Source organism: Botryllus schlosseri, chromosome 7 (assembly GCF_051294905.1).
Source record: "Botryllus schlosseri isolate E-star chromosome 7, Bs_hap1, whole genome shotgun sequence".
NCBI lineage: Eukaryota > Metazoa > Chordata > Ascidiacea > Stolidobranchia > Styelidae > Botryllus > Botryllus schlosseri.
This window is the reverse complement of record NC_137242.1, coordinates 24,645,426-24,670,474: the sequence shown is the minus strand read 5'-3', so window position 1 is coordinate 24,670,474 and position 25,049 is coordinate 24,645,426. Positions and strand designations below refer to the sequence as shown.

General features: G+C 40.6%; 1 protein-coding gene and 2 non-coding genes across 4 annotated transcripts in view; 2 read left to right on the top strand and 1 right to left on the bottom strand.

Moving 5' to 3' along the window:
• Positions 1 to 4,771: 4,771 nt before the first annotated feature.
• Positions 4,772 to 4,844, top strand: Trnar-ccu (transfer RNA arginine (anticodon CCU)). The gene has a single exon. It is a non-coding gene; the product is annotated as a tRNA-Arg (tRNA).
• A 232-nt stretch (positions 4,845 to 5,076) lies between these two features.
• On the top strand, positions 5,077 to 5,149 carry Trnar-ccu (transfer RNA arginine (anticodon CCU)). Its single transcript has one exon. It is a non-coding gene; the product is annotated as a tRNA-Arg (tRNA).
• Positions 5,150 to 8,269: 3,120 nt separating this feature from the next.
• Positions 8,270 to 25,049, bottom strand: part of LOC145442782 (regulatory-associated protein of mTOR-like) — a 41,783-nt gene continuing 25,003 nt past the window's right edge. For both annotated transcript variants that reach the window (XM_080320770.1, XM_080320771.1), the window contains exons 21-28: positions 24,913 to 25,027; positions 22,094 to 22,218; positions 20,162 to 20,376; positions 18,852 to 18,979; positions 16,895 to 16,981; positions 13,835 to 13,951; positions 10,537 to 10,666; positions 8,270 to 8,434 (exon numbers count right to left, since the gene is read on the bottom strand). In XM_080320770.1, coding sequence (XP_080176896.1) covers positions 8,360 to 8,434; positions 10,537 to 10,666; positions 13,835 to 13,951; positions 16,895 to 16,981; positions 18,852 to 18,979; positions 20,162 to 20,376; positions 22,094 to 22,218; positions 24,913 to 25,027 — 992 coding nt within the window. In that variant the 3' untranslated portion in view covers positions 8,270 to 8,359. The remainder of the gene's footprint in view (positions 8,435 to 10,536; positions 10,667 to 13,834; positions 13,952 to 16,894; positions 16,982 to 18,851; positions 18,980 to 20,161; positions 20,377 to 22,093; positions 22,219 to 24,912; positions 25,028 to 25,049) is intronic.

Here is a 25,049-nt window from a genome sequence, read left to right as displayed (position 1 = left end):
AATTTCAGACATGCAAAACTGGAGAATAATTCTCAAAAACCGGTAAATTTTTCCCACTTCGTGATCGGTTGACTAAAAAAAAAAGGTCATCACTTCCGCTCAGAGCTCAAAATACCGTTTTTCTCTCCACATTGCCAGGTGGATGACTAAAAAAAAAAAAAAAAAGGTCTTCTTTTCGCTTTTCGCTCAGAGCTAAACTCACCGCTTTTTTTCCCTCCGAAATACCCGGAGCCGGAGCTTCACTTCTGCGCTAATTTGCGACATATCACTCGCAATTTCCTATAAATCTGACCTAAATTTTCAAAAAAGAGGACAAAATCTCAAAAAAGAGGACAAAAGGGCGTCCTCCGAGGACACTTTCAAAAAAGTAAAACAAGAGGACAAATCCTCTTAAAAGAGGACGTATGGTAAGCCTAAATACACCACAAAAAATGCGATACAATAAAATGATAGGAAGATGTCGAAACGACTTGGAGTAATCTTTGAAATCAGACACCCACCTTGTCCTAGGCGATGTAAAGAGGAGGCATGCACATTGTATGAAAAGTAGAAGAAGATAAGCGCCCTCTTCGCGATCCCTCAGATACTTTCACGCCCCTCTTGAATATCAGCCACTTGAATATCAGCCTGGTCTAAATGACCATAGTAGTCGACAAACACCATGAATACCCCAAAACAAAAAAATGTTGATGTCCGTTTTTAGTAGTCCGATTGGAGCGAGCCGGAATAGATAATGGTAAAAATAAGGCTTGTATTACTGCGCACCAAAATCGATAACAATTATATGTCATGAAAACTCTGTTTACACGTCCTAGCCGAGCAAAGCGCGAAATCCTTTCAAAGTTAATGAATGAATTCGGTCAATAATAATGTTAGTTGCATATATTGTGGGACGCCTCTGTATACCGGTGGGCTTAGTGCTCCTGTAACCAGGAAATGATTAATTGCCGCTGGGACGTATCAATATCGAAGATCTCAGTGAATATGCCTCTATCATTTTGTGCAAAGGTTTCATCGCCGACGATCTTTTTGCGAGTGCAGACGCGAAGTCGCATGTTGGACGACACGTTCTCTCATAACTGCGAATATAATTAGACTCAATTCAGTAAATTAATCGTATTTTTAATTTTCAATTTTCACGGGAGGAACCAATACTAAAAGCAAGAAATCGAGTGATAATAAATCGCGCGAAGTGCTAAGAAAAATATCAAGTCAAAGAAATCTGCCACGCAATATTCTAGTTTATGGTCAATTAGTCTGGTCATATACGAAGATCGACGAAAATTATGGTTGGCCCCCGGCTACGCCAATGCTTCAGAAGTGATATTTCAACATCCCAAAGTTCGCGGTCAGGCTAATCAAATTTTAGGTTGGTCTTTCAAGTTCGCAATAAATTACCCGGGTAATTTATTATTTTGATATTATAACTAATTTCGAGAATTACCTCACGAGCCACTCAAAACCTTCTCGCGGACCACGGTTGGCCGCACCTGTTCTAGTTCCTGTTGCGAGTTTTGAAGAGTGCATGGTTTGTTTTGGTGGTACTACAAGTTGCGAGTATTGAAACGTGACTATAGTTCTAGTTCTAGTTCTAGTTGCCCATTTTGAAAATCCCGTATAGTTGGTACGGGTCTGGAATGCAGCAAGCAAACAGAGTCTCAGCACAAATGTCATCTCTAATGAAAGATTGCGAAATCGACTCACAGTCATTTCTTTTCATCTTTTGCTTCGACGTGAAGTTCCCTTCGACATCCTGTCCGGAGCCGGACCCTACATTAAACGTAGCCTACACACAGTAGAACGTTCGTCGGCAACGTATACCTATACTTGCATATACCAACCCCACAATCCCGCGCTGAGATCCATTTGCCGTTGACAACTTCTTGTGCAAAATTTCGCTAAAAAAGATAAATTCCAATCCGATTCGAAATTGAAGAAGATTATACTTCGTACCTGACGAACGCGACCAGATCACGGAGATAAAGAGAATCCAATTCTTGAGCGACATTTTCAGGACTGAATAAATATGATATGTGGCGATGGGTAGGCGAGGTGAACAATATAACGCAGCCAACTTCAACTGAGACAAACCCGCAAATCTTTATCTTCGATCCGTGTGTGTAGCAACTGATTATAGGAATTCCATTTTTAGATCCACGATTTCACGAATTGCGATATAAGTGCCCAATGGCGATATGCTGTTTTCCACAGACTGTGGCTTCGCTGAAGTCAAGCTCCTCCACATCGCGTATACATCGTATCGCGTTTGCCAGGAAGCCGACTTTATGAATCATCAGATCTGGTGGTGCGACGTAAACAGCACGGTGTTCCACTGACTGCGGCTTCGCTGAAGTCAAGCTCCTCCACATCGCGTACACGCCGAATCGCGTTTGCCAGGAAGCAGACGAAGCACTGTTTCGGCCTTGCTCATTCTTGAACCTACAATATTTTACGAAATTTGCTTCATTGCTGTCTGGGAAGTTTATATTTTTAAACCTGCAGGCATTCAACTTCTTCAGTAATAATGTAAGGAAATGAATGAATGAATAAACAAATAAAGTAATAAAAAGTAAAAAGGTGAAGGCGGGGCGGATCACTGCGACGAGATTTTCCACAATAACGTGGCTGATCAGAGCGATTGTGATGTAGTGGTCCGATGTAGCGCCGCAATGGCAGAATTGAACCTACTAGCACAATCGAATACTTGGTGATTCGATTCTGAATCGGATATTCGGCATTGAGTAGTGTATTTGAGTATCAACTCGCATGACGTGATAACAGTAAGAAAGATATGGAAATATCAAGGTACCTTTTATACAACCGCAAATATTATAAGGGTAGTACTAGATCACAATAAAGATTGTTTGGTATGTTTCGACCATGCCTGTTTTATTGCACCTTTATGACAATAATGCTGTGAGTCGATCACTTCACAGACATTCTATGCGATTTCCACGAACGTGCGTAGCTTTTTACTACTTGTTTCGTATCCTGCGGAACGACCAATCGAGGTTTTACGCTTCCCACAGTGAAAAATAGTATCGAAACTATAATTCTTGCAGCGTATGATTTCATTAGCGAAGTCATACTGACAACAGGCAACACTGTCTCAGCTAGGCTATAGCGCGTTACTAATTGAGCGCCGCGGAAGTTTATCTGGGCTAATTATGAGCTGCGTCGCAGTCGTTAAGTCGCCTTTACAATGTAAGACGAGATGTAGGACGAATTCATGGAAGTGTCACAAGAGAGACAGCCGAAAAATCAAGGCCAATCGCAGCTAGATTGGGCATGATATTGGTAGTGATACAACGGTTATAGTGGAGGTGGGTGCTGGTGCACTGAATCATCGATAGACCCGCGTACTTTATTCGTTTCGACATCTTCCTAGTGTTCATGAATCGCATTGTGTCTGGTGTAGCCGTGTAGGTAGGTGTATTGTATGGTAGCCTACATATTGTGTAACTTAATGGGGGAAAGAAAATAAAAGAACCGTTGACGATGTTCTTACGGCGACAAAACAATGCCCAAAAAAACTTCAAAGAAAGAAAAAGAGCAAAAAATATCTTTTAAAAAGAACCGACAAAGAAAGAATAACAACGAAGAAGACTGGGACATCGCGGGCACTAAGTGGAGGTGGATGCCAGTTCAAGAGACCCCAATTGGTTGGTCGTTGGGCATCCCCTATCTGTTCATTACATCGCATTGCGTGTCTTGTATATCGCATTGTACATTGTGTGTGTGTCTTGGGCCTAGATGAAAATATAATCTGTCGTTTGATAGATTGATTGATTGATTACGATTATGAGTCATCTGTGGCGGAGCTATGCTTTATGAGGTCACACAGCTATGTTTTAGTTTTATACAGGACGTTCTGTTCTTCAATCTTTGGTTTACAATACATCAATTCTTGATGAAAATGACACGAAAACTATTCATTCAGTTATCGAAAAGAGAGAGAGAGAGAGAGAGAGTCTTTATTTTCATCGAACCAAAATACATAACAAACGGCAGTGATGGTGGTACAGAAAATATGCGTGCACAGTATTCGGTATTAGATAGGACCGTGAAGGTCATCTAGTCTGATCACACCAGCATCAAACAGGTACACTTGACTCAGAACAGTCTGGCTGTAATTGAACATTGTATATCAACAGTGGCATCACCGATTTTGACGTCATCGGCCTGAAATCTCGAATAGTATAATTTATGTGGGTGACTTCATATTTGGTGGTATGATTGTTGGTATATGTCCTTTCAAATTCTCTACTGGTTGCTGACGATTAGCCCGGTGACGAGAGTCAGCAGAAAATATTAGGGTTTATTTCAATATGAATATATCCAATTTACCAGTATATTGAAGGTTTGTATACCTTCTATCCAAGGGTCTCTTTGTTATTGACATTCGTAAAATCATCAAAAGTTCATACTCAACTTCCAGCGACACTCAATAGTCAGTTGCTATAGTGCCAAATAATTATTCGGTAGAAGTATCACTACTGCGACGAATTACGCGATTTATAGTGAGTAGCTATAGAGCCCGTTGAATGAGCCGCGGTTAAAGCGATTGTAAGTATCACGGAGCAGGACGTCATCACAGATTACTATTACGGAAGCCGTTAATACAGTGACTTATGTTCCGATCGCTAGCTCAAATTCCGTCCTTCAACTCATTAGAGGGCTTGCAAAGTACCGATCACTGACATTTGAAATGATGTCAAGTACCTCGATGACTGTTTTAAATGCCCAGATGTTGCCGCCGGCACAATATACAGCCCATGTGGCCCAATGGATAAGGCATCGGCCTCCTAAGCCGAGGATTGTGGGTTCGAGTCCCACCATGGGTTTTTTTCTAAGCAAAATCATTTGCGTTGGTGCATTTCGAAACCTTCCAAATGTTAACAACCACTCAACTCTACAGGTAGAAGAATAGTTTAACCTTATAACAATTGAATCTTGGATGATATGACCAACCGACGATTCAAATACTTTGCAATAGGGAAAAACAAATTGTTTATAATAATCTTCCCCACTTATTTCGTGGTAATTAATACCGGTGTTAATCAGACCCTGACCATCGCCCATGTGGCCTAATGGATAAGGCATCGGCCTCCTAAGCCGGGGATTGTGGGTTCGAGTCCCACCATGGGTTTTGATCTGAAGAATATTAAAAAAATTATTTCTAGACCCCTAATTTTGTGTGTGCATTTTTATGAAGTTATTTCAATAGAAAATACATATATCGACGATGCAACTGATACTCTTCAAATCACTATTCCAATCGAAGTGACAATATTGCATCATCTGTTGGGGGGCATCCGGTAAAACTGCACTGTAGCCGCTGCAAAAACTACAACACCAGGTCCTCCGTATAATAGCCAGGGCCCCGGATGTGTGTCCACCAAACCACTGCTCAAAAGATTCGGTGTCCCAAACAAAAAGAATATGCGGAAACTAAAACTTCAATGACTTCTTTACCCCGGTATCATGGTACACGCGCGCCGTACGTCGTCCAATTATCATATGATCGAGCGAAAAGATCATTGTTCTATCAAATATGCCGGATCTGATTTGTGGAACAGTATCCGACAGTCATCGAGCATGTCCAGTGCCCACATTCAAATCGAAATACAAGCAATTTCTGCTGAATAAATACTAGAGTTAAGCCTCATCTGGTTTACCGGACCACGACCTGACATATCGATCTCGCCTCTTTTGTCACCTTTCCTTTTATATTTATCCTCTTTTACTTGTCATTCAGTGTACATGTCTTCTGCTGTTTACATCGCCTGAGCCAGGTCGGTGTCGGATTTCGAAGACTACTCCTAGTCGTTTCTACACCTTCCTACCTTTCATTGTATCGCAGTCTTGTGGTGTATTGAAATGATGAAAATCGTAGCAAAAATTGAATTAGGACATTATTGGTTACGGGCAATTAGGCACGATCAGTATTCAAATTGTTACTGTTGTGGTGGTACATCATGTGCAATGGCGTGGGAGATTGGCGTTCGAATAGAAACCCCGTCCTTTCAAGTGTCAATTCTATCTCCAATTCATGTAGTGTATTCATGTAGTAACACGCTGTTTCGTTTCTTCTGAACAATAAGATGACACTTTCCAAGGTGAAGTCTCGCATGTACTGGTATCAGATAGGAGACGGCAGAAGTCATATTGATTCCCTACGAATTTTCATTAGGATTTTTGTTTTGTGTGAAAATTATACTTGAATGATTTATTCTTTTACCAATTTGATGATGCACAGTACATTTTTTAATCTATACTAATGCAGTAAATGAGCATTGTGGTAGATTTTTGTTTTTCACTCGGTAGAGATTTGGGGTTCCGCAGGTTAAGAAATGCTCTACTGGTGTAGTGTCAACTGCCAACGTTCGAAATGGCCATGTCATTTATAGTGTTCTATGTTCGTTCATGAGAGAGAGAGAGAGAGAGAGAGTCTTTATTTTTCATCAAACCAAAATACATAACACTCGGCAGTGGTGGTGGTACAGAAAATATGCATGCACAGTATTCGGTATTAGATAGGAATGATCGATAAGACCGTGAGGGTCATCTAGTCTGATCACACCAGCATCAAATAGGTACACTTGACTCTAAACAGTCTGGCTGTAAAAAAAGTTACAGTAGTTAAAAAAATAAAATAGAAAAAAAATTAAGCGATGGTAGCAAATGATCAATGAAGAAATGTCTGGACGAGGTAGGGCAACAGTGTTAGTGTAACGATAAGAGGTGATCAAGTAGGGCTTTTTTGAATCTATCATAAGGCCACTCACGGATATGTGGTGGTAATGCATTCCAAATGATAGGTCCCGACTAGTCGATAGATCTCTTAGTTAGGTTGCTATTGGGTGGGGGTAAGTAGATATTTCCCTTTGACGAGGATCTCGTGTAATGGGAATGGACATTTTTAGCAGGTATGAAAAAGTCATCAAACACAGGGGGCAGACTATTGGAAAAATATTTGTGAACAACTTTTGATACTTCGAAGCGATATAGCTCATCAACTCGCAAAATTCGATGCTTACGCGGTAGTAAGGCGATAAATTGGTACGTAAAGGTACAGATGAGATCAGCCGTATCGCACGGTTTTGCAGGGTTCGAATTCTGCACAGAAATGTTTTGCATGCACTTCCCCATACTACGATTCCATATTGCAGGTGAGAGTGGAAAAGAGAAAAATATATGGTTCGTAGTATTGATCTGGAAACCAAAGATTGCAGACGGGTCATTATTCCCACACACCGAGCTAGTTTTGATATTGTGCATTCAATATGCTGCTTCCAATGATATATATATCATTGGCTGCTTCCAAGACATTTTAGCATCAATAGTGACACCGAGATATTTTGCTGAGTCACATATGGAGATTTGTTTATGATTGATGTTCACAGTGAAACTATGATTGGCATTATTTAAAAGGAGCATCTCGGTCTTATCTGCATTCAAGCTTAGTTTGTTTGCTTGGAGCCATCTCGACACTTTTGGGAGTTCCCTATTCACGGATGCATGCAAATCATTGCCAGTGTTAGAGGTTATGAAGAGGTGAGTATCATCAGCAAATAGGCTTGTGCGGAATAAAGATGCATTAACAATGTCGTTAATATAAATGAGGAAAAAAGTCGGTCCAAGGACTGAGCCTTGTGGGACTCCACAAGTTATATCTCTGGTAGTCGATCTTAATGTCCCCAGTTTAACAAATTGTTTGCGATTTGCCAGGTAGCTTTCAAGTAGAGTTGCTGCAATACCCCTGATTCCATGGTGTTCTAGCTTGTATCTTAAGATTCTGTGGTCATGATTGGTGTTGTACTTCTTTCCTCCTTCCTAGTTCTTACTTGGACCACCAGAACATATTCAGCTTCTCCAAATAAAACTAGAATTACTATAGCTACACAGTAATTTCCATATCAGATTGGAATTATAAGTTGTTCCAAATAAGATCAGAATTAAAATGACCTACTTTGCAAAAACTCGGAAATTGAATCACTTCAGTCGGTATCAAAGTCGAGTACATTCTCAAGAGCATAAGAACAGCAAATGTATGTACAGCATTCTTGGGTTGTTTCGCAATACAGTTTGCCTGTAGCATTCTTAGGAAAAGCAGAAATTAGACTTAGAATTAAAACGAGAACCAAAAAACATTTCACAAATTAGATAGAATAAGATTACACAACTACAGTTATCTAGTTATCCAAGTATGGCTCGACACATGGGCAAAGAAGCCTAATCCAAACACTCAACTACAGAAACGAAAACGCAAAGCATACAAAGTTTATTGCCACTTATCGGTAAAAGCAAAATTATATGCTAATATCGCAATTGCATATCGTAACGAGAGTAGTAGAGATCAGCCCGACTGTAGCCTTGTGTCGCCCGAATACATTGTAAGGTAGGAGTCGGCCGTGCCCACGACCAGATGAGCCTGAACGAATAGAACATGTCATTAGGTCTCGATCCTCGTAGCCGGGATAAAAACTTGGGAAAGTCTGCGGCATTTCTTTCAGCAAGGAATTAAACATGACGTTCAATGAAATGGAAGAGCTTCTTGGAGGTACACAGCTTCAATATGCAATTGATCAGTATATTCATATTGAAATGAACACAAATATTTTCGGCTGACGCTCGTCACGGGTAATCGTCAGCGACTAGTAGAGAATCAGAAAGAACATCGTATCAAAATACGCCAACTAAGTCTGTGACTACAGAATGAGTTCGTGTACCATCTAAAAATACTACATTGAGAATAAGCACTCTCTTCGCCCCGATTATTCGAAATTTCATACCAGTGACACCATCTTTTGTGATACGATTGTTGATATGCAATGTTCTTTCCAATTCTCTACTAGTTGCTGACGATTACTCCTGACGAGTGTCAGCCGAAAAGATTTGGGTTCAGTTCAGTATGATTATACAATGCAATTGTATAGAGAAATGGAAGTGGTCGAAAAACTGAACTGCTAGAGTAAGTATAACAAGTGGGTAAAGATCCCTTGAGAACTCTGAAAATCCAGAAGTGCTTTGTGGCTGACGGCAAATTCGGCTTAGTTCCAATCTATAGAAGTGAAGATATTGGAGTATAAAATTTGGGATTCTGGGAAATTCGTCAATTAATAATTATAGAACTACCCACTAGGGATGGTGTGAACCTCTGAAAGGTTCAGGCTCGTGTGAACCCGGACCTTTTTGAAAGGTTCTGTGTGAACGCGAGCGTGAACCTCATGACGTCACGTGACGTCATATTGCTAATTACAACCCTACATTTCAGTGAAGTTTGTTTGTTTGTTTGTGGCATTCATGGTGTTTGTCAGCTACTATGGTCATTTACACCAGGCCGATATTGTTCATTATTTTCCGTAACTGCCGACTTATAGCACGACACACCTCTAGGTTTTTTGTAAGACACTGATTACGCGGATGAGGTGGCGAGGAGGATTTCAGTGAAGTGATAGCATATATAAATGTACACGATACCTAGCGACAACTCGGGCCACATAATGCCATAATGCTAAAGTACATATTGACGTTTGAAACGTTGCCAAATGTATCAACTGGGGCAATCAAATATTATAATAATCCCATAAATCAATATCTTCCGTCCTTTGCCAACAACTTCGACGAGGACTAGCAAGGGAATATAATCCTACGCCTCAACAGTATAGGCTAGACCGGACAATGTATTCGGCGTCTGAGTATAATTGCTACGTTAATATTGAGCAGAGTGTAAAACGGGTTTCTGTACTTGCTACCAATATTACCCCTTTAACAAGTTACACAGCAGTAGCCAACACCCCAATCGCACGAATTTGGTTTTCATGATGCAATAAACATATGAAATCAAGATTGACCCCGTACACCTGCTAGATTTTTTACATCAGGCACGACATCAATTTCATTGATTGGATGAATAAGCATCATTTGCTGACTACCTACATGTAGTGTATTCAGTTCTTGATGTTGTGTGATTGCGGGTGAAGCTCACAGCAGAGTGTCACTAAATATAAACCAACGGAAAGCTGGATATTTCGAGCAAACTTTAGCAACAAAGCAAGTAAAATGTTTGAGATTGCCAAGGAGCATGCTCGTTTAGTGTTGATTTTTTTTTATGCTGCCAGCGTCATGCATAGAGTGGCCCTCAGTTGAAATGCAATAAATTTCGACAAAAGATGTTATACTGAAGTGAAAATTGTAATATATGAAAAAAGGTTCACAGTGCAGAACCTACCAAGGTTTGTTTGTGAACGTGAACCTCTAAATTTCCCAGGTTCACACACAGAACGAGAACGTGAACCTCACGTTCACACCATCCCTACTACCCACCGTAAATACTATTATTTCAAATCAAAAATTTTTGGCTGGAATAACTTCGCTTCTGCCGGTTGGAATCAAGCTAAATTTGTAACGCATCGTTTTTAAGACTATTTAACAATTTTAGCCAGTTCTTTAGCCAGCCTAACCATTTCTTTTAATATTGCCCCTGTAATTTGAAGAAAGAGATATTTTTGAACAACCTTAATCATCACCTACCAGTCTCGGGTGAAACCTCACAGCTGTGACCGATCCGATCCGCTGGCCCAGGAATCCCTCGTAGTACTTGATGTGGGCCAGTTCGTCTGCGTTGTGGCTGTGGAAGTACATGGACGGGCTGGGCGTGCCACTGTAATACGATCGTTTGTTTTCAGAGGTGCGTGTGAAACAATTTTAATTGTTTTCATAAATGCTGTACTGAAACGATTTTGAGGAGTGCATTCACACTAGGTTGTTTATAAACAAAGTCGGCTCTGAATACTTTATACATGTATACACGAAAGGGCCGTAGAGGCCACTTCATATGCTTTATTAAAGGCCGGAGGGAGTTTGCCGGGCGTTTCGACCTTCGAGACCGATTTGCAGAGTGTTTCAAATTTATAATCACTAAAGCACCTGCATCATTATGAATTTCAGCTTTTTAAAATCATTAGCCTTACAAAGTTTGGCACAAATATGTGATAGGCTATTGACGGTATTGCCTTGGGTTGAAAAATCTTACATTGGCCGGGCCCAGGGTTTTAACCAAGTCACAAGGTTCCGAGTCACAATTCCATCTCACTTTTATAGTTTTGACTCGAGTCAAGTCGAGTCATTTTCAATTAACCACAGAGTCGAGTCTGAGTCTAAGTCGACGAGCAGAGGGTCAAGTCCGAGTCATGGTATTATGACTCGAGTCCAAGTCATTGTGATGACTGCTAAGTTTAGAGTTAAAGTCTTGTTAAATCTACTTTTTACAACTCCACTCGGTGATATCGAATGCATCGCATTCAAAATATACTCATTTTTCTCACTTAACACAGTTTCTGGTCGCATTTTCAAGAACCTATACTAATAGACGAAATCCCAATAGTGTGGTAAATTACTATTCTTCGAAATTACAATGTAATGTCGGTCTTGGCCAAGTCTCCAGTGCTATGACTTTGTCCGAGTCATCGGCAATGACTCAAGTAGTCCTACAAGTCGAGTCAATGCACAGATTGACTCGAGTCATGTCGAGTCACCAAAAAGTCGCGAGTCGAGTCATTACAACCCCGGCCGGGCCGTAACCATACTTTCCAAGCTACAATACAGCAGCTTGAAGAATCCAAGCATACAACCAGTCAAGCACTCGACACTAGATCATATGTTTGCGGATAATATCGAGTCAATATTACACATCGAAAGAAATATCAGTATCAACCATTTGAGGCAGCAACATATCATCAAATTTCGTGACGTCACAGCATGGTAGTACGGAGTAAGAGTGAGCTAGCATCTGCCATTGCTGCACTGGGAATATTGATGTATTTATTATAACTGACAGGGGTCCAAATGCAGCCTTTCAAGTTGACTTCATGTCCAATAGGGCATTTTACCAGCTACTTGATAAAGTTAACAGGATGCCTAAACAAAAACACTGCACACCAATTTTGGCTCAATTACAACCTACAGAGGCATTGCTATAAGAGAAAAATGTTTTGGATATATTCATTAAAAGTAAATAATTTTCAAATTTTACTTGATACCCCATGAAATTGTAATGCTGTCTGAAAAAACGATGCATAACAAATTTGGCTCCATTCCAACCAGTAGAATCGAAGTTATTGCGAGTACAAAATTTTATATTTGGAAAAAATAGTGTTTACGGTGGAAAATTCTTCAATCATTCATTATAGATGTAGGATTGCCCACCATAAATATTATGATTGAAAATCTCAAATTTTGAACATCAATAATTTAGCTTCTATTTGTTCGAATTGTTGTGCATCGCTTTTTCAGACAATTTTCATGGGGTAGCCAGTGAAATTCCAAAAGCTTTCACATTCATTTTTACTAAATAAATCCAAAAGTTTTTTCTCTTGTAGCAATGCCGCGATAGGTTGGAATTGAGCCGAAATTGGTGTGCAGCATTTTTTTAGGCAAACAGACAATTTTATCATTTAGCCAGTAGAATTTGAAAAAAAAGTTATTTTTGAACAGCCTTATGTCCAAGCATAACAATGGCCCTGTAAGGCTATTCAAAGCAAGGTTGCCGTCAGGGGCGTAGACAGGGGGGTAGAATTGAAGAACGTTCTACCCCCTTCCAGGCTCGATTCTATCCCGAAAATCCCAAGTCAACGTTACTGCTATAACAACATTTCTTCACGTTATCCCCTAATTTCAATTTGCTGCGCGCGTCGCCGATCGCCGACGCTGATTACATGCCTTTTTCTCGTCGATCTCTCGTCTATGGAAGCGCGTCTATGCAAGTGTGAAAGGGGCATTGTTACATTTTTCTCTTGGCGAGGGTTAGCGATCAGTTTAATCTCTTTATTCTGAATGCAGTCGTCGAGCAATAACAACATTTGTCGCGTCGTTCACGCGTTGTTTTCTCATCAACAGTTCATTGTAAACGATAACGAACATTAATAACATGAAAATAACAACTTCTAACTGAATAAAATCATGTTTTAAAGCAATCGCATCTGATTCGTGCTTTGCCGAACTCAAGCCTGTTCCCCAAAACAGCGTGAAGACACAATAAATTCGATTCGCATTTTATTTTTGACGCCATTATTGTGCACTGTCTTGACCTCAATGACCATCTATATGTCATACTAGATTATGCCCTTCGTGATCGGTATCCCACCGGGACGCATTCAGCCTTCAATAGCCGCGCCGAAACTTATTTGAGATTCCCTCGCTTTGCGAATAAGTCATTATTCACACGCCGGTACAATTAGTATATGCGCCATGTTCGAAATGAACGGAATTAAAACGCCGAGAAGACGTTACTCATACACGCGAATTGAATCATGTCAAAATTAATGAAGATATAACAGATTCTGCGCTGTATAGATTGTTCGTCGTGAAATGTTGTTCCGGTATTGTTTCGAGGTCGATTACTTATTTGAATACAAATAAGATCTCCTGCACTGTCACGGGATGAGCGCGTGCGCATCGTAACATGATCCCCGTGCAAGTTGTTGATTGCTAACACGATCCCGTGCAAGCTGTTGATTGCTAACCCGGTTTCAGTAATTAGATCCGCCAATTAGTTGCGCTTTCAAAAGCGTACGGAATACAGAAGTCGCTATCGCTAAAGGTATGACGCATAGAGGCTCATTCTGCCCCCTTTATTCAGTTCTACCCCCTTTTTATCTCGGCTGGCTACGCCCCTGGTTGCCGTGTTTTGGAAGTATGCCGTTACTAGCTAGATGACTTATCTTCTGAATAGTGGCTGAATGTAGCGCGGTTATCCGCAGACCTCTACTCCAAACCTAGAACAACGATGGTTTTGAACAAACTACTATGAACCGATGATAACAGAACTTACCAAGCTATGAGGGGTAAATAGGGGTGGGCGTCCATGCACCGAATACCAGAATTAAGCGTGAAGCCTTGCAACGTTTCCAGGGTCCTCACGTCCCAAATTTTGACATCGCCGTTTTCCCTGTTGAACAAAACGGAGCCAATCATAAAACAGCCGAGGCTGTGAACAATGATTCCAGTATTCGAATCTGAACCGGGCATTAATTCTAATGATTTGAATCCGCGGAGAGAGATGATTTTTACGAGTACTGAAAGTGCACGCTCATTGCCAGTAAGTGTTGTTTTATCAACAATAATTATAGTTCCGATACTATTTTCCATTGCGGAGGGCTGAAAATCTCAATTGGTCGCATACTCAATTCCAACCCGCGGAAGCGGAGTTATTGCAGCTGGAAGTTCTGGATTTGCAAAAATAGCATTGACGGCGGGTAATCCCCGAATTATAACTGAAAAACTCAAATAAATCCGCTTCTACGGGTTGGAATTTAATAAAATTTGCTTTGCATCGTTTTTGAAGACAGCTCGACAATTTTATGGGGTTGACAGAAAATTTCGAATTTTTTTTTTTGATTTTTCAAATTAAATTTAAATCGGCTCTGCGGCGACGTATTCCGGTTAGAATCGAACCAAATTTTATGTGCAGCGTTTTTGAAGACAACTCGACAATTTTATGGGGTTGACAGAAAATTTTGAATTTTTTTTTTTGATTTTGCAAATTAAACTAAAAATTTAAATCGAACCAAATTTGATGTGCAGCGTTTTTAAAGGTAACCTGCCAATTTAATCAGGGAATGGCTGGAATCTGGGAAAAAATGATATTTTTGAACAGCTCTAGTACCAGGGCTGTGGAGTCGGTAAATTTTACCACCGACTCCACACATTTTCAATATACCGACTCCGACTCTGACTCCAGGGTCTTTAAACGTACCGACTCCGACTCCAGCATTATTACCAATTTACTCCGAAAATTACATCCCACATTGTCGGTTGAATGACTATCATACAACCATTAAACATATGCAAACATATGATTAACGGTGGCATGCTAAATTGTTTCAGCTCGAATTATCCACTATATGCAATTAACATGAAAGAAAGATTTGCTAAATATCCTTCCTTTTTCAAGTTTTAATAACATAGACTCTCTAATATCATGAAATGTATGAATCATTCAAATATGGCAGATATCCAATCCTGTATAATAAAAATGTAGATAAAAAATCCAAGTGTAGCTCTTGTGTACGAGTCAGCAACTAATAAAGAGATTGAACTTACTAATTTTGTCATTGCACACTATCCTGATTACAAGCACACACACTCTAACTACTAATAGACATTGGTCATAAATGGAATTTAGTTAAGTAGTCAAAGACCATAGCTTATGTCTAGTCTACATGTACTTTAATCGCGTATTCATGGATTGGGACTTGCAGTCTTTTTTAATCATTTGTTCGACCCAAACAGCTAAGCTACACTACAAATATTCTTAATTTTGTCAAGTGGGAAGCATCGTCTGGTCGTATTTACATCATACATCATTTTTACAATTTTACAAAACCAGCTGATGCATTTGCTCTGTCACAGTATCATGGTATAATTTCAAAAATTATATCAATTTTGACTACATCGCGAAAACGCATATTGCAATTTTCTTCCCCTGTGCAACTGAGTTGTAATTTGCAAGTAATGTCTAATTTTATCTATATCAGGGGTGGGCAACTTTTTCGGCCAAGGGCACACATGAGATTTACGAACCATTGCGCGGGCAACTGGAATGTTGATAACCTTTTTTTAGTCGTCCGATAGGAGCGAACCGAACTAGGTAACATTGCAAACAAGACATATTATTGCGCTCTGAAATTGACAACAATATGTCATGCAACTGTGCAGTGCGCAACCAGGGCGAAGCGCGAAATTTTTTTGCCAGATAATGACTGAATTATATCAATAAATATATTGCTAACAGATATAGGGGGTCGCATCTGTATACCACTGGGCTCATTTGGCAAGGACAGGATTATTCGACTTTTAGACATAGCAAAATCGACGGTATCAGTGAACATGCCTCTATCATTTTGTGCAAATGTTTTGTCGACGATCTCGCTGCGAGTGCACAAGCGAAGCCGCATGTTGGACGACACGCTATCTCCTAATTGCGAATATAGTTGGACTCAATTCTGTGAATAATATGTATTTATACTTTTCAGAAGGGGGCTCAAATACTGAATGCAAGAAATCTAGTGACAATGAATCATACGAAGTACCGAGAAAAATTTCAAGTCAAATAAATCTGCTGTGAAATATTCTACTTTATGGTCATATACCAAGATATGGGATTAATGTGGCTTGCCCCTGGATACGTCAATGCGTCAGAACTGTTGTTTTAGTCATTATCCAAATTTCGCGGTCATGCTAATCAAATTTTGGTTGGCCTTGCAATTGCACCTCATGTCATAAATAATTTCGAGAATCACCTCGCAGGCCACACCTAACCTTCTCGTGTGCCAAATTTGGCCTGCGTGCCACGGGCTGGCCGCACCTGATCTGTATGGTTATTAATAACAGTGATTGGTGGTACATAAAAATTCTATTGAAAATTATTTTAAAGCAAATGTTTTCATGATAAAGAAGCTGGAGTCGAAGTCAGGGTCATTCTCACGAACTCCGACTCCGACTCCAGTCAGTATTTTCCCCACGACTCCGACTCCAGCTATTATAGTTTTCACGACTCCAACTCCATCAAGCAAAAATTATCCAGACTCCGACTCCGACTCCACAGCCCTGCCTAGTACGCACGTTTGTGGAAATAACATCTGCAAAGTCGTTATCAATATGCAGTATTGTCACAAAGTGCAATGAAACAGGTATGGTCGAAAAAGAATAAATAACCTTTAATGTGACGTAGGACTGGCATGATATTCTTTGTGATCGCCTAAAAGGTACATATTTAAACTTTCCACATCATTCATACTGTTTTGATGTCATAACGAGTAATACTTGACCTGAAGCCTATTTCCCTATTCAGAGGATAACCAATAACCGAATCGTTCATCAAAGCACTCACCCTGCGGTCGCCAGGAGATTGCTCTGCTCCGGAAGATAACTGGCTTTCACGATCCAACTCTCGTGAGCTCTTAAAACCTTCGTCTTGCTGCGAGAGAATAAGAAAACAATGTTGCTGACAATTACGTTCACGAATGCTTCGACAAATGTGTGGTTTTCGAAACGCCATCGCAGAAATATGACCGATACAGTCGGTGACCAAGTAGTCTGCTTCTGCCCACAAGTGGACAAAATAGTTGCCGTTTGGTGCCTAGCCCTAGTTCTAGTTGCAGATTTTAAAAATTGAGTGGTTCTAGTTCTAGTTCTAGTTGCGGGTATTGAAAAGTGACGAGTTCTAGTTCTAGTTGTGGATTTTGAAAATTGAGAAGTTCTAGTGCAGGTGCGGCCAACCTTTTCAGCCAAATGGCCACATTTGATTGATGAACTACTGCGCGGGCCACTAGCCGCGCGAAGCGCGAAAATTTTTCGAAGTTCATAATTTAATAACACTGTCACTTTACTATATTGCGGGCCTGCTGTATATTGCTGGGCTCAGTTTGCAAGGAATAGACTATTCGGCACCTTGACATATCGATATCGAAAGCTTCGACCAGCATGCGTCAATCATTTTGTCCCTAGTTGTCATAGTCGACGGTCTTTCTGCGAGCGCAAACGCAAGGACGCATATGTTGAACGACACTTTGTCTCGTAATCGCGAATATAGTTAGACTCAATCTGTTACATTAGGTGTTCTTTCATATTCACAAAGGGGTAACAATATTAAAAGCAAGAAATCGAGTGACAACATGTTGCGCGAAGCGTGTATACAATTTTACTTATGATAAGTGTATACAATTTTACTTATGAGAAATCTATCGCAAAGTATTCTGCTCTATTGCAGTGTACGAAGATCTACCAAAATGTGACAGGCTCATGGATCTGCCAATGCGTCGGAACTGATATTTTAGTCATCAAATCTCAAGTGTTGCGGCCAGACTAATCAAATTTTTGGTTGGCCTTGGAAGTGCACAATCTGTGCAATCCATTTTTGATAACATTACTAATTTCGGAAATTACCTCGCGGGCCACTCAAAACCTTCTCGCGGGCCACGGGTTGGCCGGCCATGTTCTAGTGCTAGTTGCGGATATTGAAAAGTGACTAGTTCTAGTTCTAATTGCGGATTTTGAAAATTGAGTAGTTCTAGTTCTAGTTCCACATTTGAAAAGAATATTGATTACCGAACAACCGGAAAGCACGTGTCGTCGTTTAGCATGATTCAAAATACCCGAGTTTTGTTGAATGTTGTTTGTGCGGCCATTACTAGCTGAAAGCCATCACTACTAACAGTAGCCAGCAGGTGGGTTTTCGGGGTCGAAATCTCTAACATTTCAAAATCGAAACCCCGCTCATTTGAAATGCATATTCCATGTCTGATATTTCCGAAAAAATAAAAATGAATGTGTTGCCTAGGTGTTCAGTACGGACCTCAACATTTAATGACTTGGGAGCCCCTACGCCTGAGATAGGCAATTCATTTTCTGAGAATAAGAAGCAGGAAATATGTTGGCAGACCAAGTCAAAAGTTTGCACTTAAGTCAATTCTACAGGTCGTTAGTTCTAGTTGCGGATTTCGAAAAGTGAGTAGTTTTAGTTTTGGTTAAAGTTGCGTATTTTGAAAAGTTGGCAGTCCTAGTTCTAGTTGCGTGTTTTAAAAATGGATTAGTTCTAGTTCTAGTTGTGCCTTTTGAAAATACAGTAGTTTGTAGAAGTCTGGTGGTGGGTAACACCTACTTAGAGCAAGTTAAAAGTATTTAGTTTTACTCAGGTATAAGTAAAAGTAGCGATTACCAAGTAAGTATAAAAGGAAGTATTCTACACCAAATTTATCCTAAAAACTGAAAACTGTTAACCACAAGTCTGCAAACCTACTAACTGACAACCTCAGATCGGGTGTGTCGATCAAGATATCTGAAATCACCTGTTTGTGGAATCATCTCTGGTGTCAAACAATCGTAAAGTACCGTCTCCGCATCCAGCAATTAGTAAATTATGTTGAGTGTCAAGCGTTAATGACGTAACGCTGCTGTCCGCCGCCGTCGACAATTCCTGCAAAAAGATGGCGTTCCTTCGTGAACCGAAAAAAAATCACAAATGACGTACCGGTCTTGAGCAAAACTCAATCGTGTATATTGGTCTCAGTGTAAGGACTAATTTCGCGTCTAATCTCTGTAATTTACCTTCTAGTAAGTTTCATAAACATTGTTTAGACACACTACTCTCAAGACACTGATCAACTGTGTTTGCATTCACCATCAAACTTATTTACTTCATTTCTAATTATTTCCCATGATACTTCTTTCCCCATATCGTCGCGGTGGAATCAAAGTGGCTCAAGTCAATTTTTCAAATGTTGCGATCGATTTTTTACATTGACAGAAAATCAAGATTTTAAAAATTCCCAGCCATATCTTGACCATGTTTAGGCTTGCCGCGTTGATTCAAAGTTAATCGTGGCCGAGAAATGAAATCTTTGTATAAATTTAATTTTCTCAAAATGTGTAAAAAGTACTACCGTGATTGTACAGCGACCGGTAACGAAATCTGTAGTAAGATGCTCCTGGCCTGGGCTTTGACGAAGTTGTAATCAACCCACAATGAAACAGGCGCGATCGAAAAATTACCTAATTCTCTTTAATATGATGTAAGACTGGCATTATTTCCCTTGCAGTGGCATGGTAAGATAGATACACATTTAACCCTGCCACTTCATTCGTACTGTTATGTCGTTAAAATAAGTGATACTTTAATAATGTGATTGACTCGAACCAAGTCATATGACTCAAGACTAGGACAGCTAAGACAGACATATTTTCATAACTTCCAGAAAAATTGTAAAGTCACCACATGATTGCTATTTCGTCTATCAGTCCTGATACTTGGAAAATAGGGCCAGAAACTGTTAAGGCTGAGAAAAATCGCGATATTATGAATGCGAGCCGTTCTATATCACTTGAGCAGAGTTGAAAAAGTTGGTAGAACTGGATTGAACTCAAAACGGAATAGTGAACAGAATGACTTGGACTCGCGTCATACCACTATGACTCGGACTCGACCCTCTACTCGCTGACTTTGACTCAGACCTGACTCGGCGGTGAATTGAAAATGAATCTACTTGACTCGAGTCAGAACAATACAAGTGAGATTGACTCGTGACTCGGACTCTTGTGACTTGGTTACAACCCTGATAGTGGATTTTGCCCAGCCTATTAACAGAACACAAAACCTCACCTGCCGACGTTGTTCGGTCGTCGTGTCCCACACTTGAATGTTCCGGGAATCGCCTGCCGAATACAAATGTAAATTTCGCGGGTCCCAAGCCAGAACAAGCCCGGCGCCCCTCGAAGAAGGCAAAGGTTCGGAAGCGGCTTGCCACGCCGTCACCAGCTTGGCTCTCAACTGGTTCTCTTCGAATCTGTTCTTCCATATTCTCACGCAGCCGTCGTCTGAACGGAACAAAATGTCTTTGCGAGTTCGCACTTTCGCTGGTAACCGCAGTAGTGAAATGGGTCTAACTAAGGCTGGGTACAATGATTCGCATACTGGATTAAACACTCTTAAGGGGTCTAGCAACTGAAAAATTTGAAAAAGCATCAAAATCTTCAACTTATTATTTTCGTTGTTGGAAATATTAACACGGTACTTCCGCTTTTACGTCATGGCCTTATCTCACCAAAAAAACAAGTGAAAATAGCAAAATTTCAATTTCACTGGGCTTGCCTTTAGTATTTTCTTTCACTGCTAAAATGTTCAATACTGTAGTGTTTTACTTCATTGTAAAAATTTGATTACATCGCTTCGTCGGAAACCAAACATTTGCACGAAATTCTTGTCGTAAATGACTCGCTCATGTTTTTTTTGGAAAGCCAACATCCAGATCTATGTTTTGCTAATTTTTGTTTGGCCTAGGTATGACATGGTCTGAGTTATGGATTGTCACAGAAGACTTTAAAAAAAATGAATTCTGAAATTTCAAAACAAAATTCCTTCAAGACGAGGTGCACATATGCCTTCAAATTTAGGCAACATGCAGGAATGTCTTATCACTTCCTAAAACAGGCATTAGATCAGAAAAGGGGCGTTACAATTTTGAGGTACGGTAGTTCGCCTGTCCGAAAATTATTTCTCTTGCCAAATCCAAATTATGTAGGCTAGAACTACAATTTGTGACATATTGTTTGTAGCATAGCGACACCTAGCAGATGTGAGAATTTCATGCTGACAGGGGTTTCCCTTCGCGAGATAGCTCTGTTGAGTTGCCAGTCCGTTCAAGCACTAAGAGCTCATTTAGTAACGATAATGTAGAACACCTCCATTGGCCGCATCACAACATACGAAAAATGCAATACAAAGCTATGTACGTTAGTGGAAATGACATATCTGCGAAGTCGCGATCACAGTGCAAAACCTACCCAGGTTCGTTTGCGAACGCGAGCCTCCAATTTTCCGAGGTTCACGCAAAGAACGCGAACGTGAACCTCAGGGTTGTAATCACTCGAGTCACTCGAAAAAATTTTCGGTGACTCGACTTGACTCTTGTCATTTTTGCAACTGCGTAAAATGACTCGACTCGAGTCAATTTTTGTATTGACTCAACTTGTACTCGAGTCATTGAAACTAGGACGGCCAAGACAGACATTTGATTGTAATTTCGAAGAATAATAAAGTCACCACATTATTGGGATTTCGTCTATCAGTCCTGATACTTGGAAAACAGGGCCGTAAACTGTTAGGACTGAGGAAAATTATGATATTATGAATGCAAGATATTCTATATCACTCAAGCAGAGTTGAAAAAAGTAGGTTGAACACGAATGAACTAAAAACTGAGCAGTGAACACCATGGCTTGGAGTCGGACTCGAGTCATAACACTATGACTCGGACTTGACTCGAGTCGAAACTATAAAACTGAGATTGACTTGTGATGAGGAACCTTGTAACTTGGCTACAACCCTTGTGAACCTACGAAAAATGTAAAACTAGGCTACGGTGACGATCTCTTCAACCTAGTTTTGAATTCAACCTTAAAGAAACCAGGCCGTTCCAACCCGCGTTTTCTAAAGCATACGAAAAGAGCTTTTTCGCTATGAAAGCAAACATTGCCGACGGGGGAATATATTACGAAAACGCGACCAATGCGTACCAAACACGGAATCACTCACCTGTGCCGACCAGTAGCAAAGGATCGTCAGACTTATTGATGAACTCCATGCTGCTGATCTTTGTCAACGTGAGATCGTTGTTGTTAAACACGCCCTGCTTCTGACCTTTTTCCCAATTCCAAACGCTGCAAACAGAAGCACGTCGACTTATTATAAAGAACCCAATCCAACGCATTGTCTATCATAGTAGCATTCGCTACTAGCCACCCAATTTTCAAATACAAAATCCAAAAACAATAAAATATGCCTCTTGCGGTACAAAACTTCAATATCCAAATAGACAATTTGTTCATATTGTCAAATATGTTCCACTCAAAGCCTGACTTGACCATGATCGTTTAAAAATTAAACAAAATTATATTTTGAGCAGTTTCTGGTGGCATTTTCAAGTACCAGTACCAATAGACGAAATCCCAATAGTGTGGTTACTTTACTATTCTTCGAAGTTACAATGAATGTCTGTATTGGCCGTCCTAGTTTGGGGTCATGCACAATGACTCGAGTACAAGTCGAGTCAATATAAAAATTCACTCCAGTCAAGTCATTTTACGCATTTCAAAAAATGACTCGGGTCAAGTCGAGTCACAAAAAATTATGACTCGAGTCATTTTACGCATTTCAAAAAATGACTCGGGTCAAGTTGAGTCACTAAAAAATCGTGACTCGAGTCATTACAACCCTGTCGAAAATATTTGTGCAGATATGATGTCATAATGAGTAGAACTGGGTACAACGAGTCGAGCCCCCCAATCTGAATCAAGTATTAATTCTAATACGCTTCTCGCCATCAAGAGTTAATTTACCAACGAGAATTATAGCTTACACTGTTGAAAGCAGTAAACCTCGATTAGTCATATCGTAGCATACGAAATTTCATTGAAGTACTAGGCTACACAGAAAACTGGAAATGACATATGTGTGAATTTGTGATCGCAGCATTGTCACTAAGTGCAGTGAAATAGGTATGGTAGAAAAAACACATCATCTTTACGCGATATAGAATTATATTATATTCCTTGTGGTCAGGGCTTTGGAGCCGGAGCCGGAGCCCGGAGCCGGAGCCCCGGAGCCGTGCATTTTCACCGGAGCTGGAGCCGGAGCCGGAGCTCTACATAAAATTCAGCCGGAGCCGGAGCTGGAGCCCGTTATTTGAGGAGTAGCTCCGGCTCCGACCTATTTCATAAGATGCTATTATATATGCAACAACCACATCTGCTGATTTATCATAATTGAACAGCAGGCCTGAATTTTAATGCCGTGCACAGCAATGGCATAGAGTAAAGTTCGTTCTAGTGCAACTGTGATGTTGTCGACAATTGGCAAGTATTCAGTATGACGTCACAAGCTGCCACGGCGGCACCTATATGTCTTCGTTGCTACATCGGATGTTACTGACGGCTGACAGACTCTAGATTACTATAGATAACTAACCTATGGGTAGATTAGTAATCTATATAGACCAAGAATGGCCAACCTTTTCGGCTAAAGGGGCACATGCAATTGACGAACGAGTGCGCGGTCCACTAGCCACGCCAAGCGGGTAAAATTTTCTAAGTTTATAAATAAACAAGGTCAATAATATTATTACTTGAGTATGGCGGGTCTATTGTATACCGCTCGCTAGGCTCAGTTTGCAAGGACTCGACTATTCGTCTGGCCACATCGATATCGAAGGCCTCCGATAATATGCGACTATCATTTTGTGTCTACATTTCACCGTCGACGATCTTTATGCGAGCGCAAACGCGAAAAGACTTTCTCCCGTAATTGCGAATACAGTTAGACTCAATCGGGTAAATTAGGCGTTTTTTTCATTTTCAGTAGGGGGTAGGCTACCAATCAAGAAATCGTGTGACAATTAAACACGCGAAGCGTGAAGAAAAATCTCGCTACTATTTCAGTTTATTGTAGTGTACGACGATCTCCTGAAAATGTCACTGGACCCTGAATCTGCCAATGCGTCGGAACTGATATTTTAGTCATCAACATCCCAAGTGTCGCAGCCAGAATTGTAATTTTTGGTTGGCATTGCAAGTTCACAATCTGAGCAATTCATTTTCGATAATATAATAGGAAATTAGCTCGCGGGTCACGCAAAACCCTCTCTCTGGCCACATTTGGCCCACGGATTGGCCACCCCTGATATAGACAGGCCCATTCGATAATTTCAGAGCCGGAGCCGGAGCTGGAGCCGGAGCAGTGGTAATAATGCGGCTCCGGAGCTGGAGCCGGAGCTAATGTATGATAGAACAGAGCTCCGGAGCCGGAGCTGGAGCAGTTTAAATTTACAGCTGCTCCAAAGCCCTGCCTGTGGTGGCATGAAAGTTCTGTAATTTTAACTTTCCGCATCATTTATACTGTTATGACATCATACTGGGTGGTACTCCAACACTCCAAGTCCAATATTCGATACCGAATCCAATTCCTCAGGCAGGATTGTAATGACCCGACTTGAGTCCGATTTGAGTCGCGATTTTTTGATGACTCGAGTCATTTTTTTAAATGCGTAAAATGACTCGACTCCAGTTAATTTTTGTATTACCTCGACTTGTACTCGAAAGAAGTCAACTGACTCGAGACTAGGACGGGCAAGACAAACATTTCATTGTAATCACGAATAATTTTAAAGTCACCACATGACTTGGACTCGGTGGTGAATTAAAAATGACTCGACTTGACTCGAGTCAAAACTATAAAAGTGAGATTGACTTGTGACTCGGAAGCTTGCGACTTGGTTACAATCCTGCACTCAGGTATTCTATTTTGCCCGGCAGCAGTGCCAAGTTTTTCAGTATTCTGCAAAAATATCATCGTCTCACCTTATGTCACATTTGTCGGCTACAAAATAGGTCTTGTCATACGGGTGGAATTCGATGCACAGTGGGGTTTTGGCGTTTTTGAACTGGAACCTCTGCTCGCTGAGACGGCTGGTAGCTGAAAAAACACGTGGGCGCGT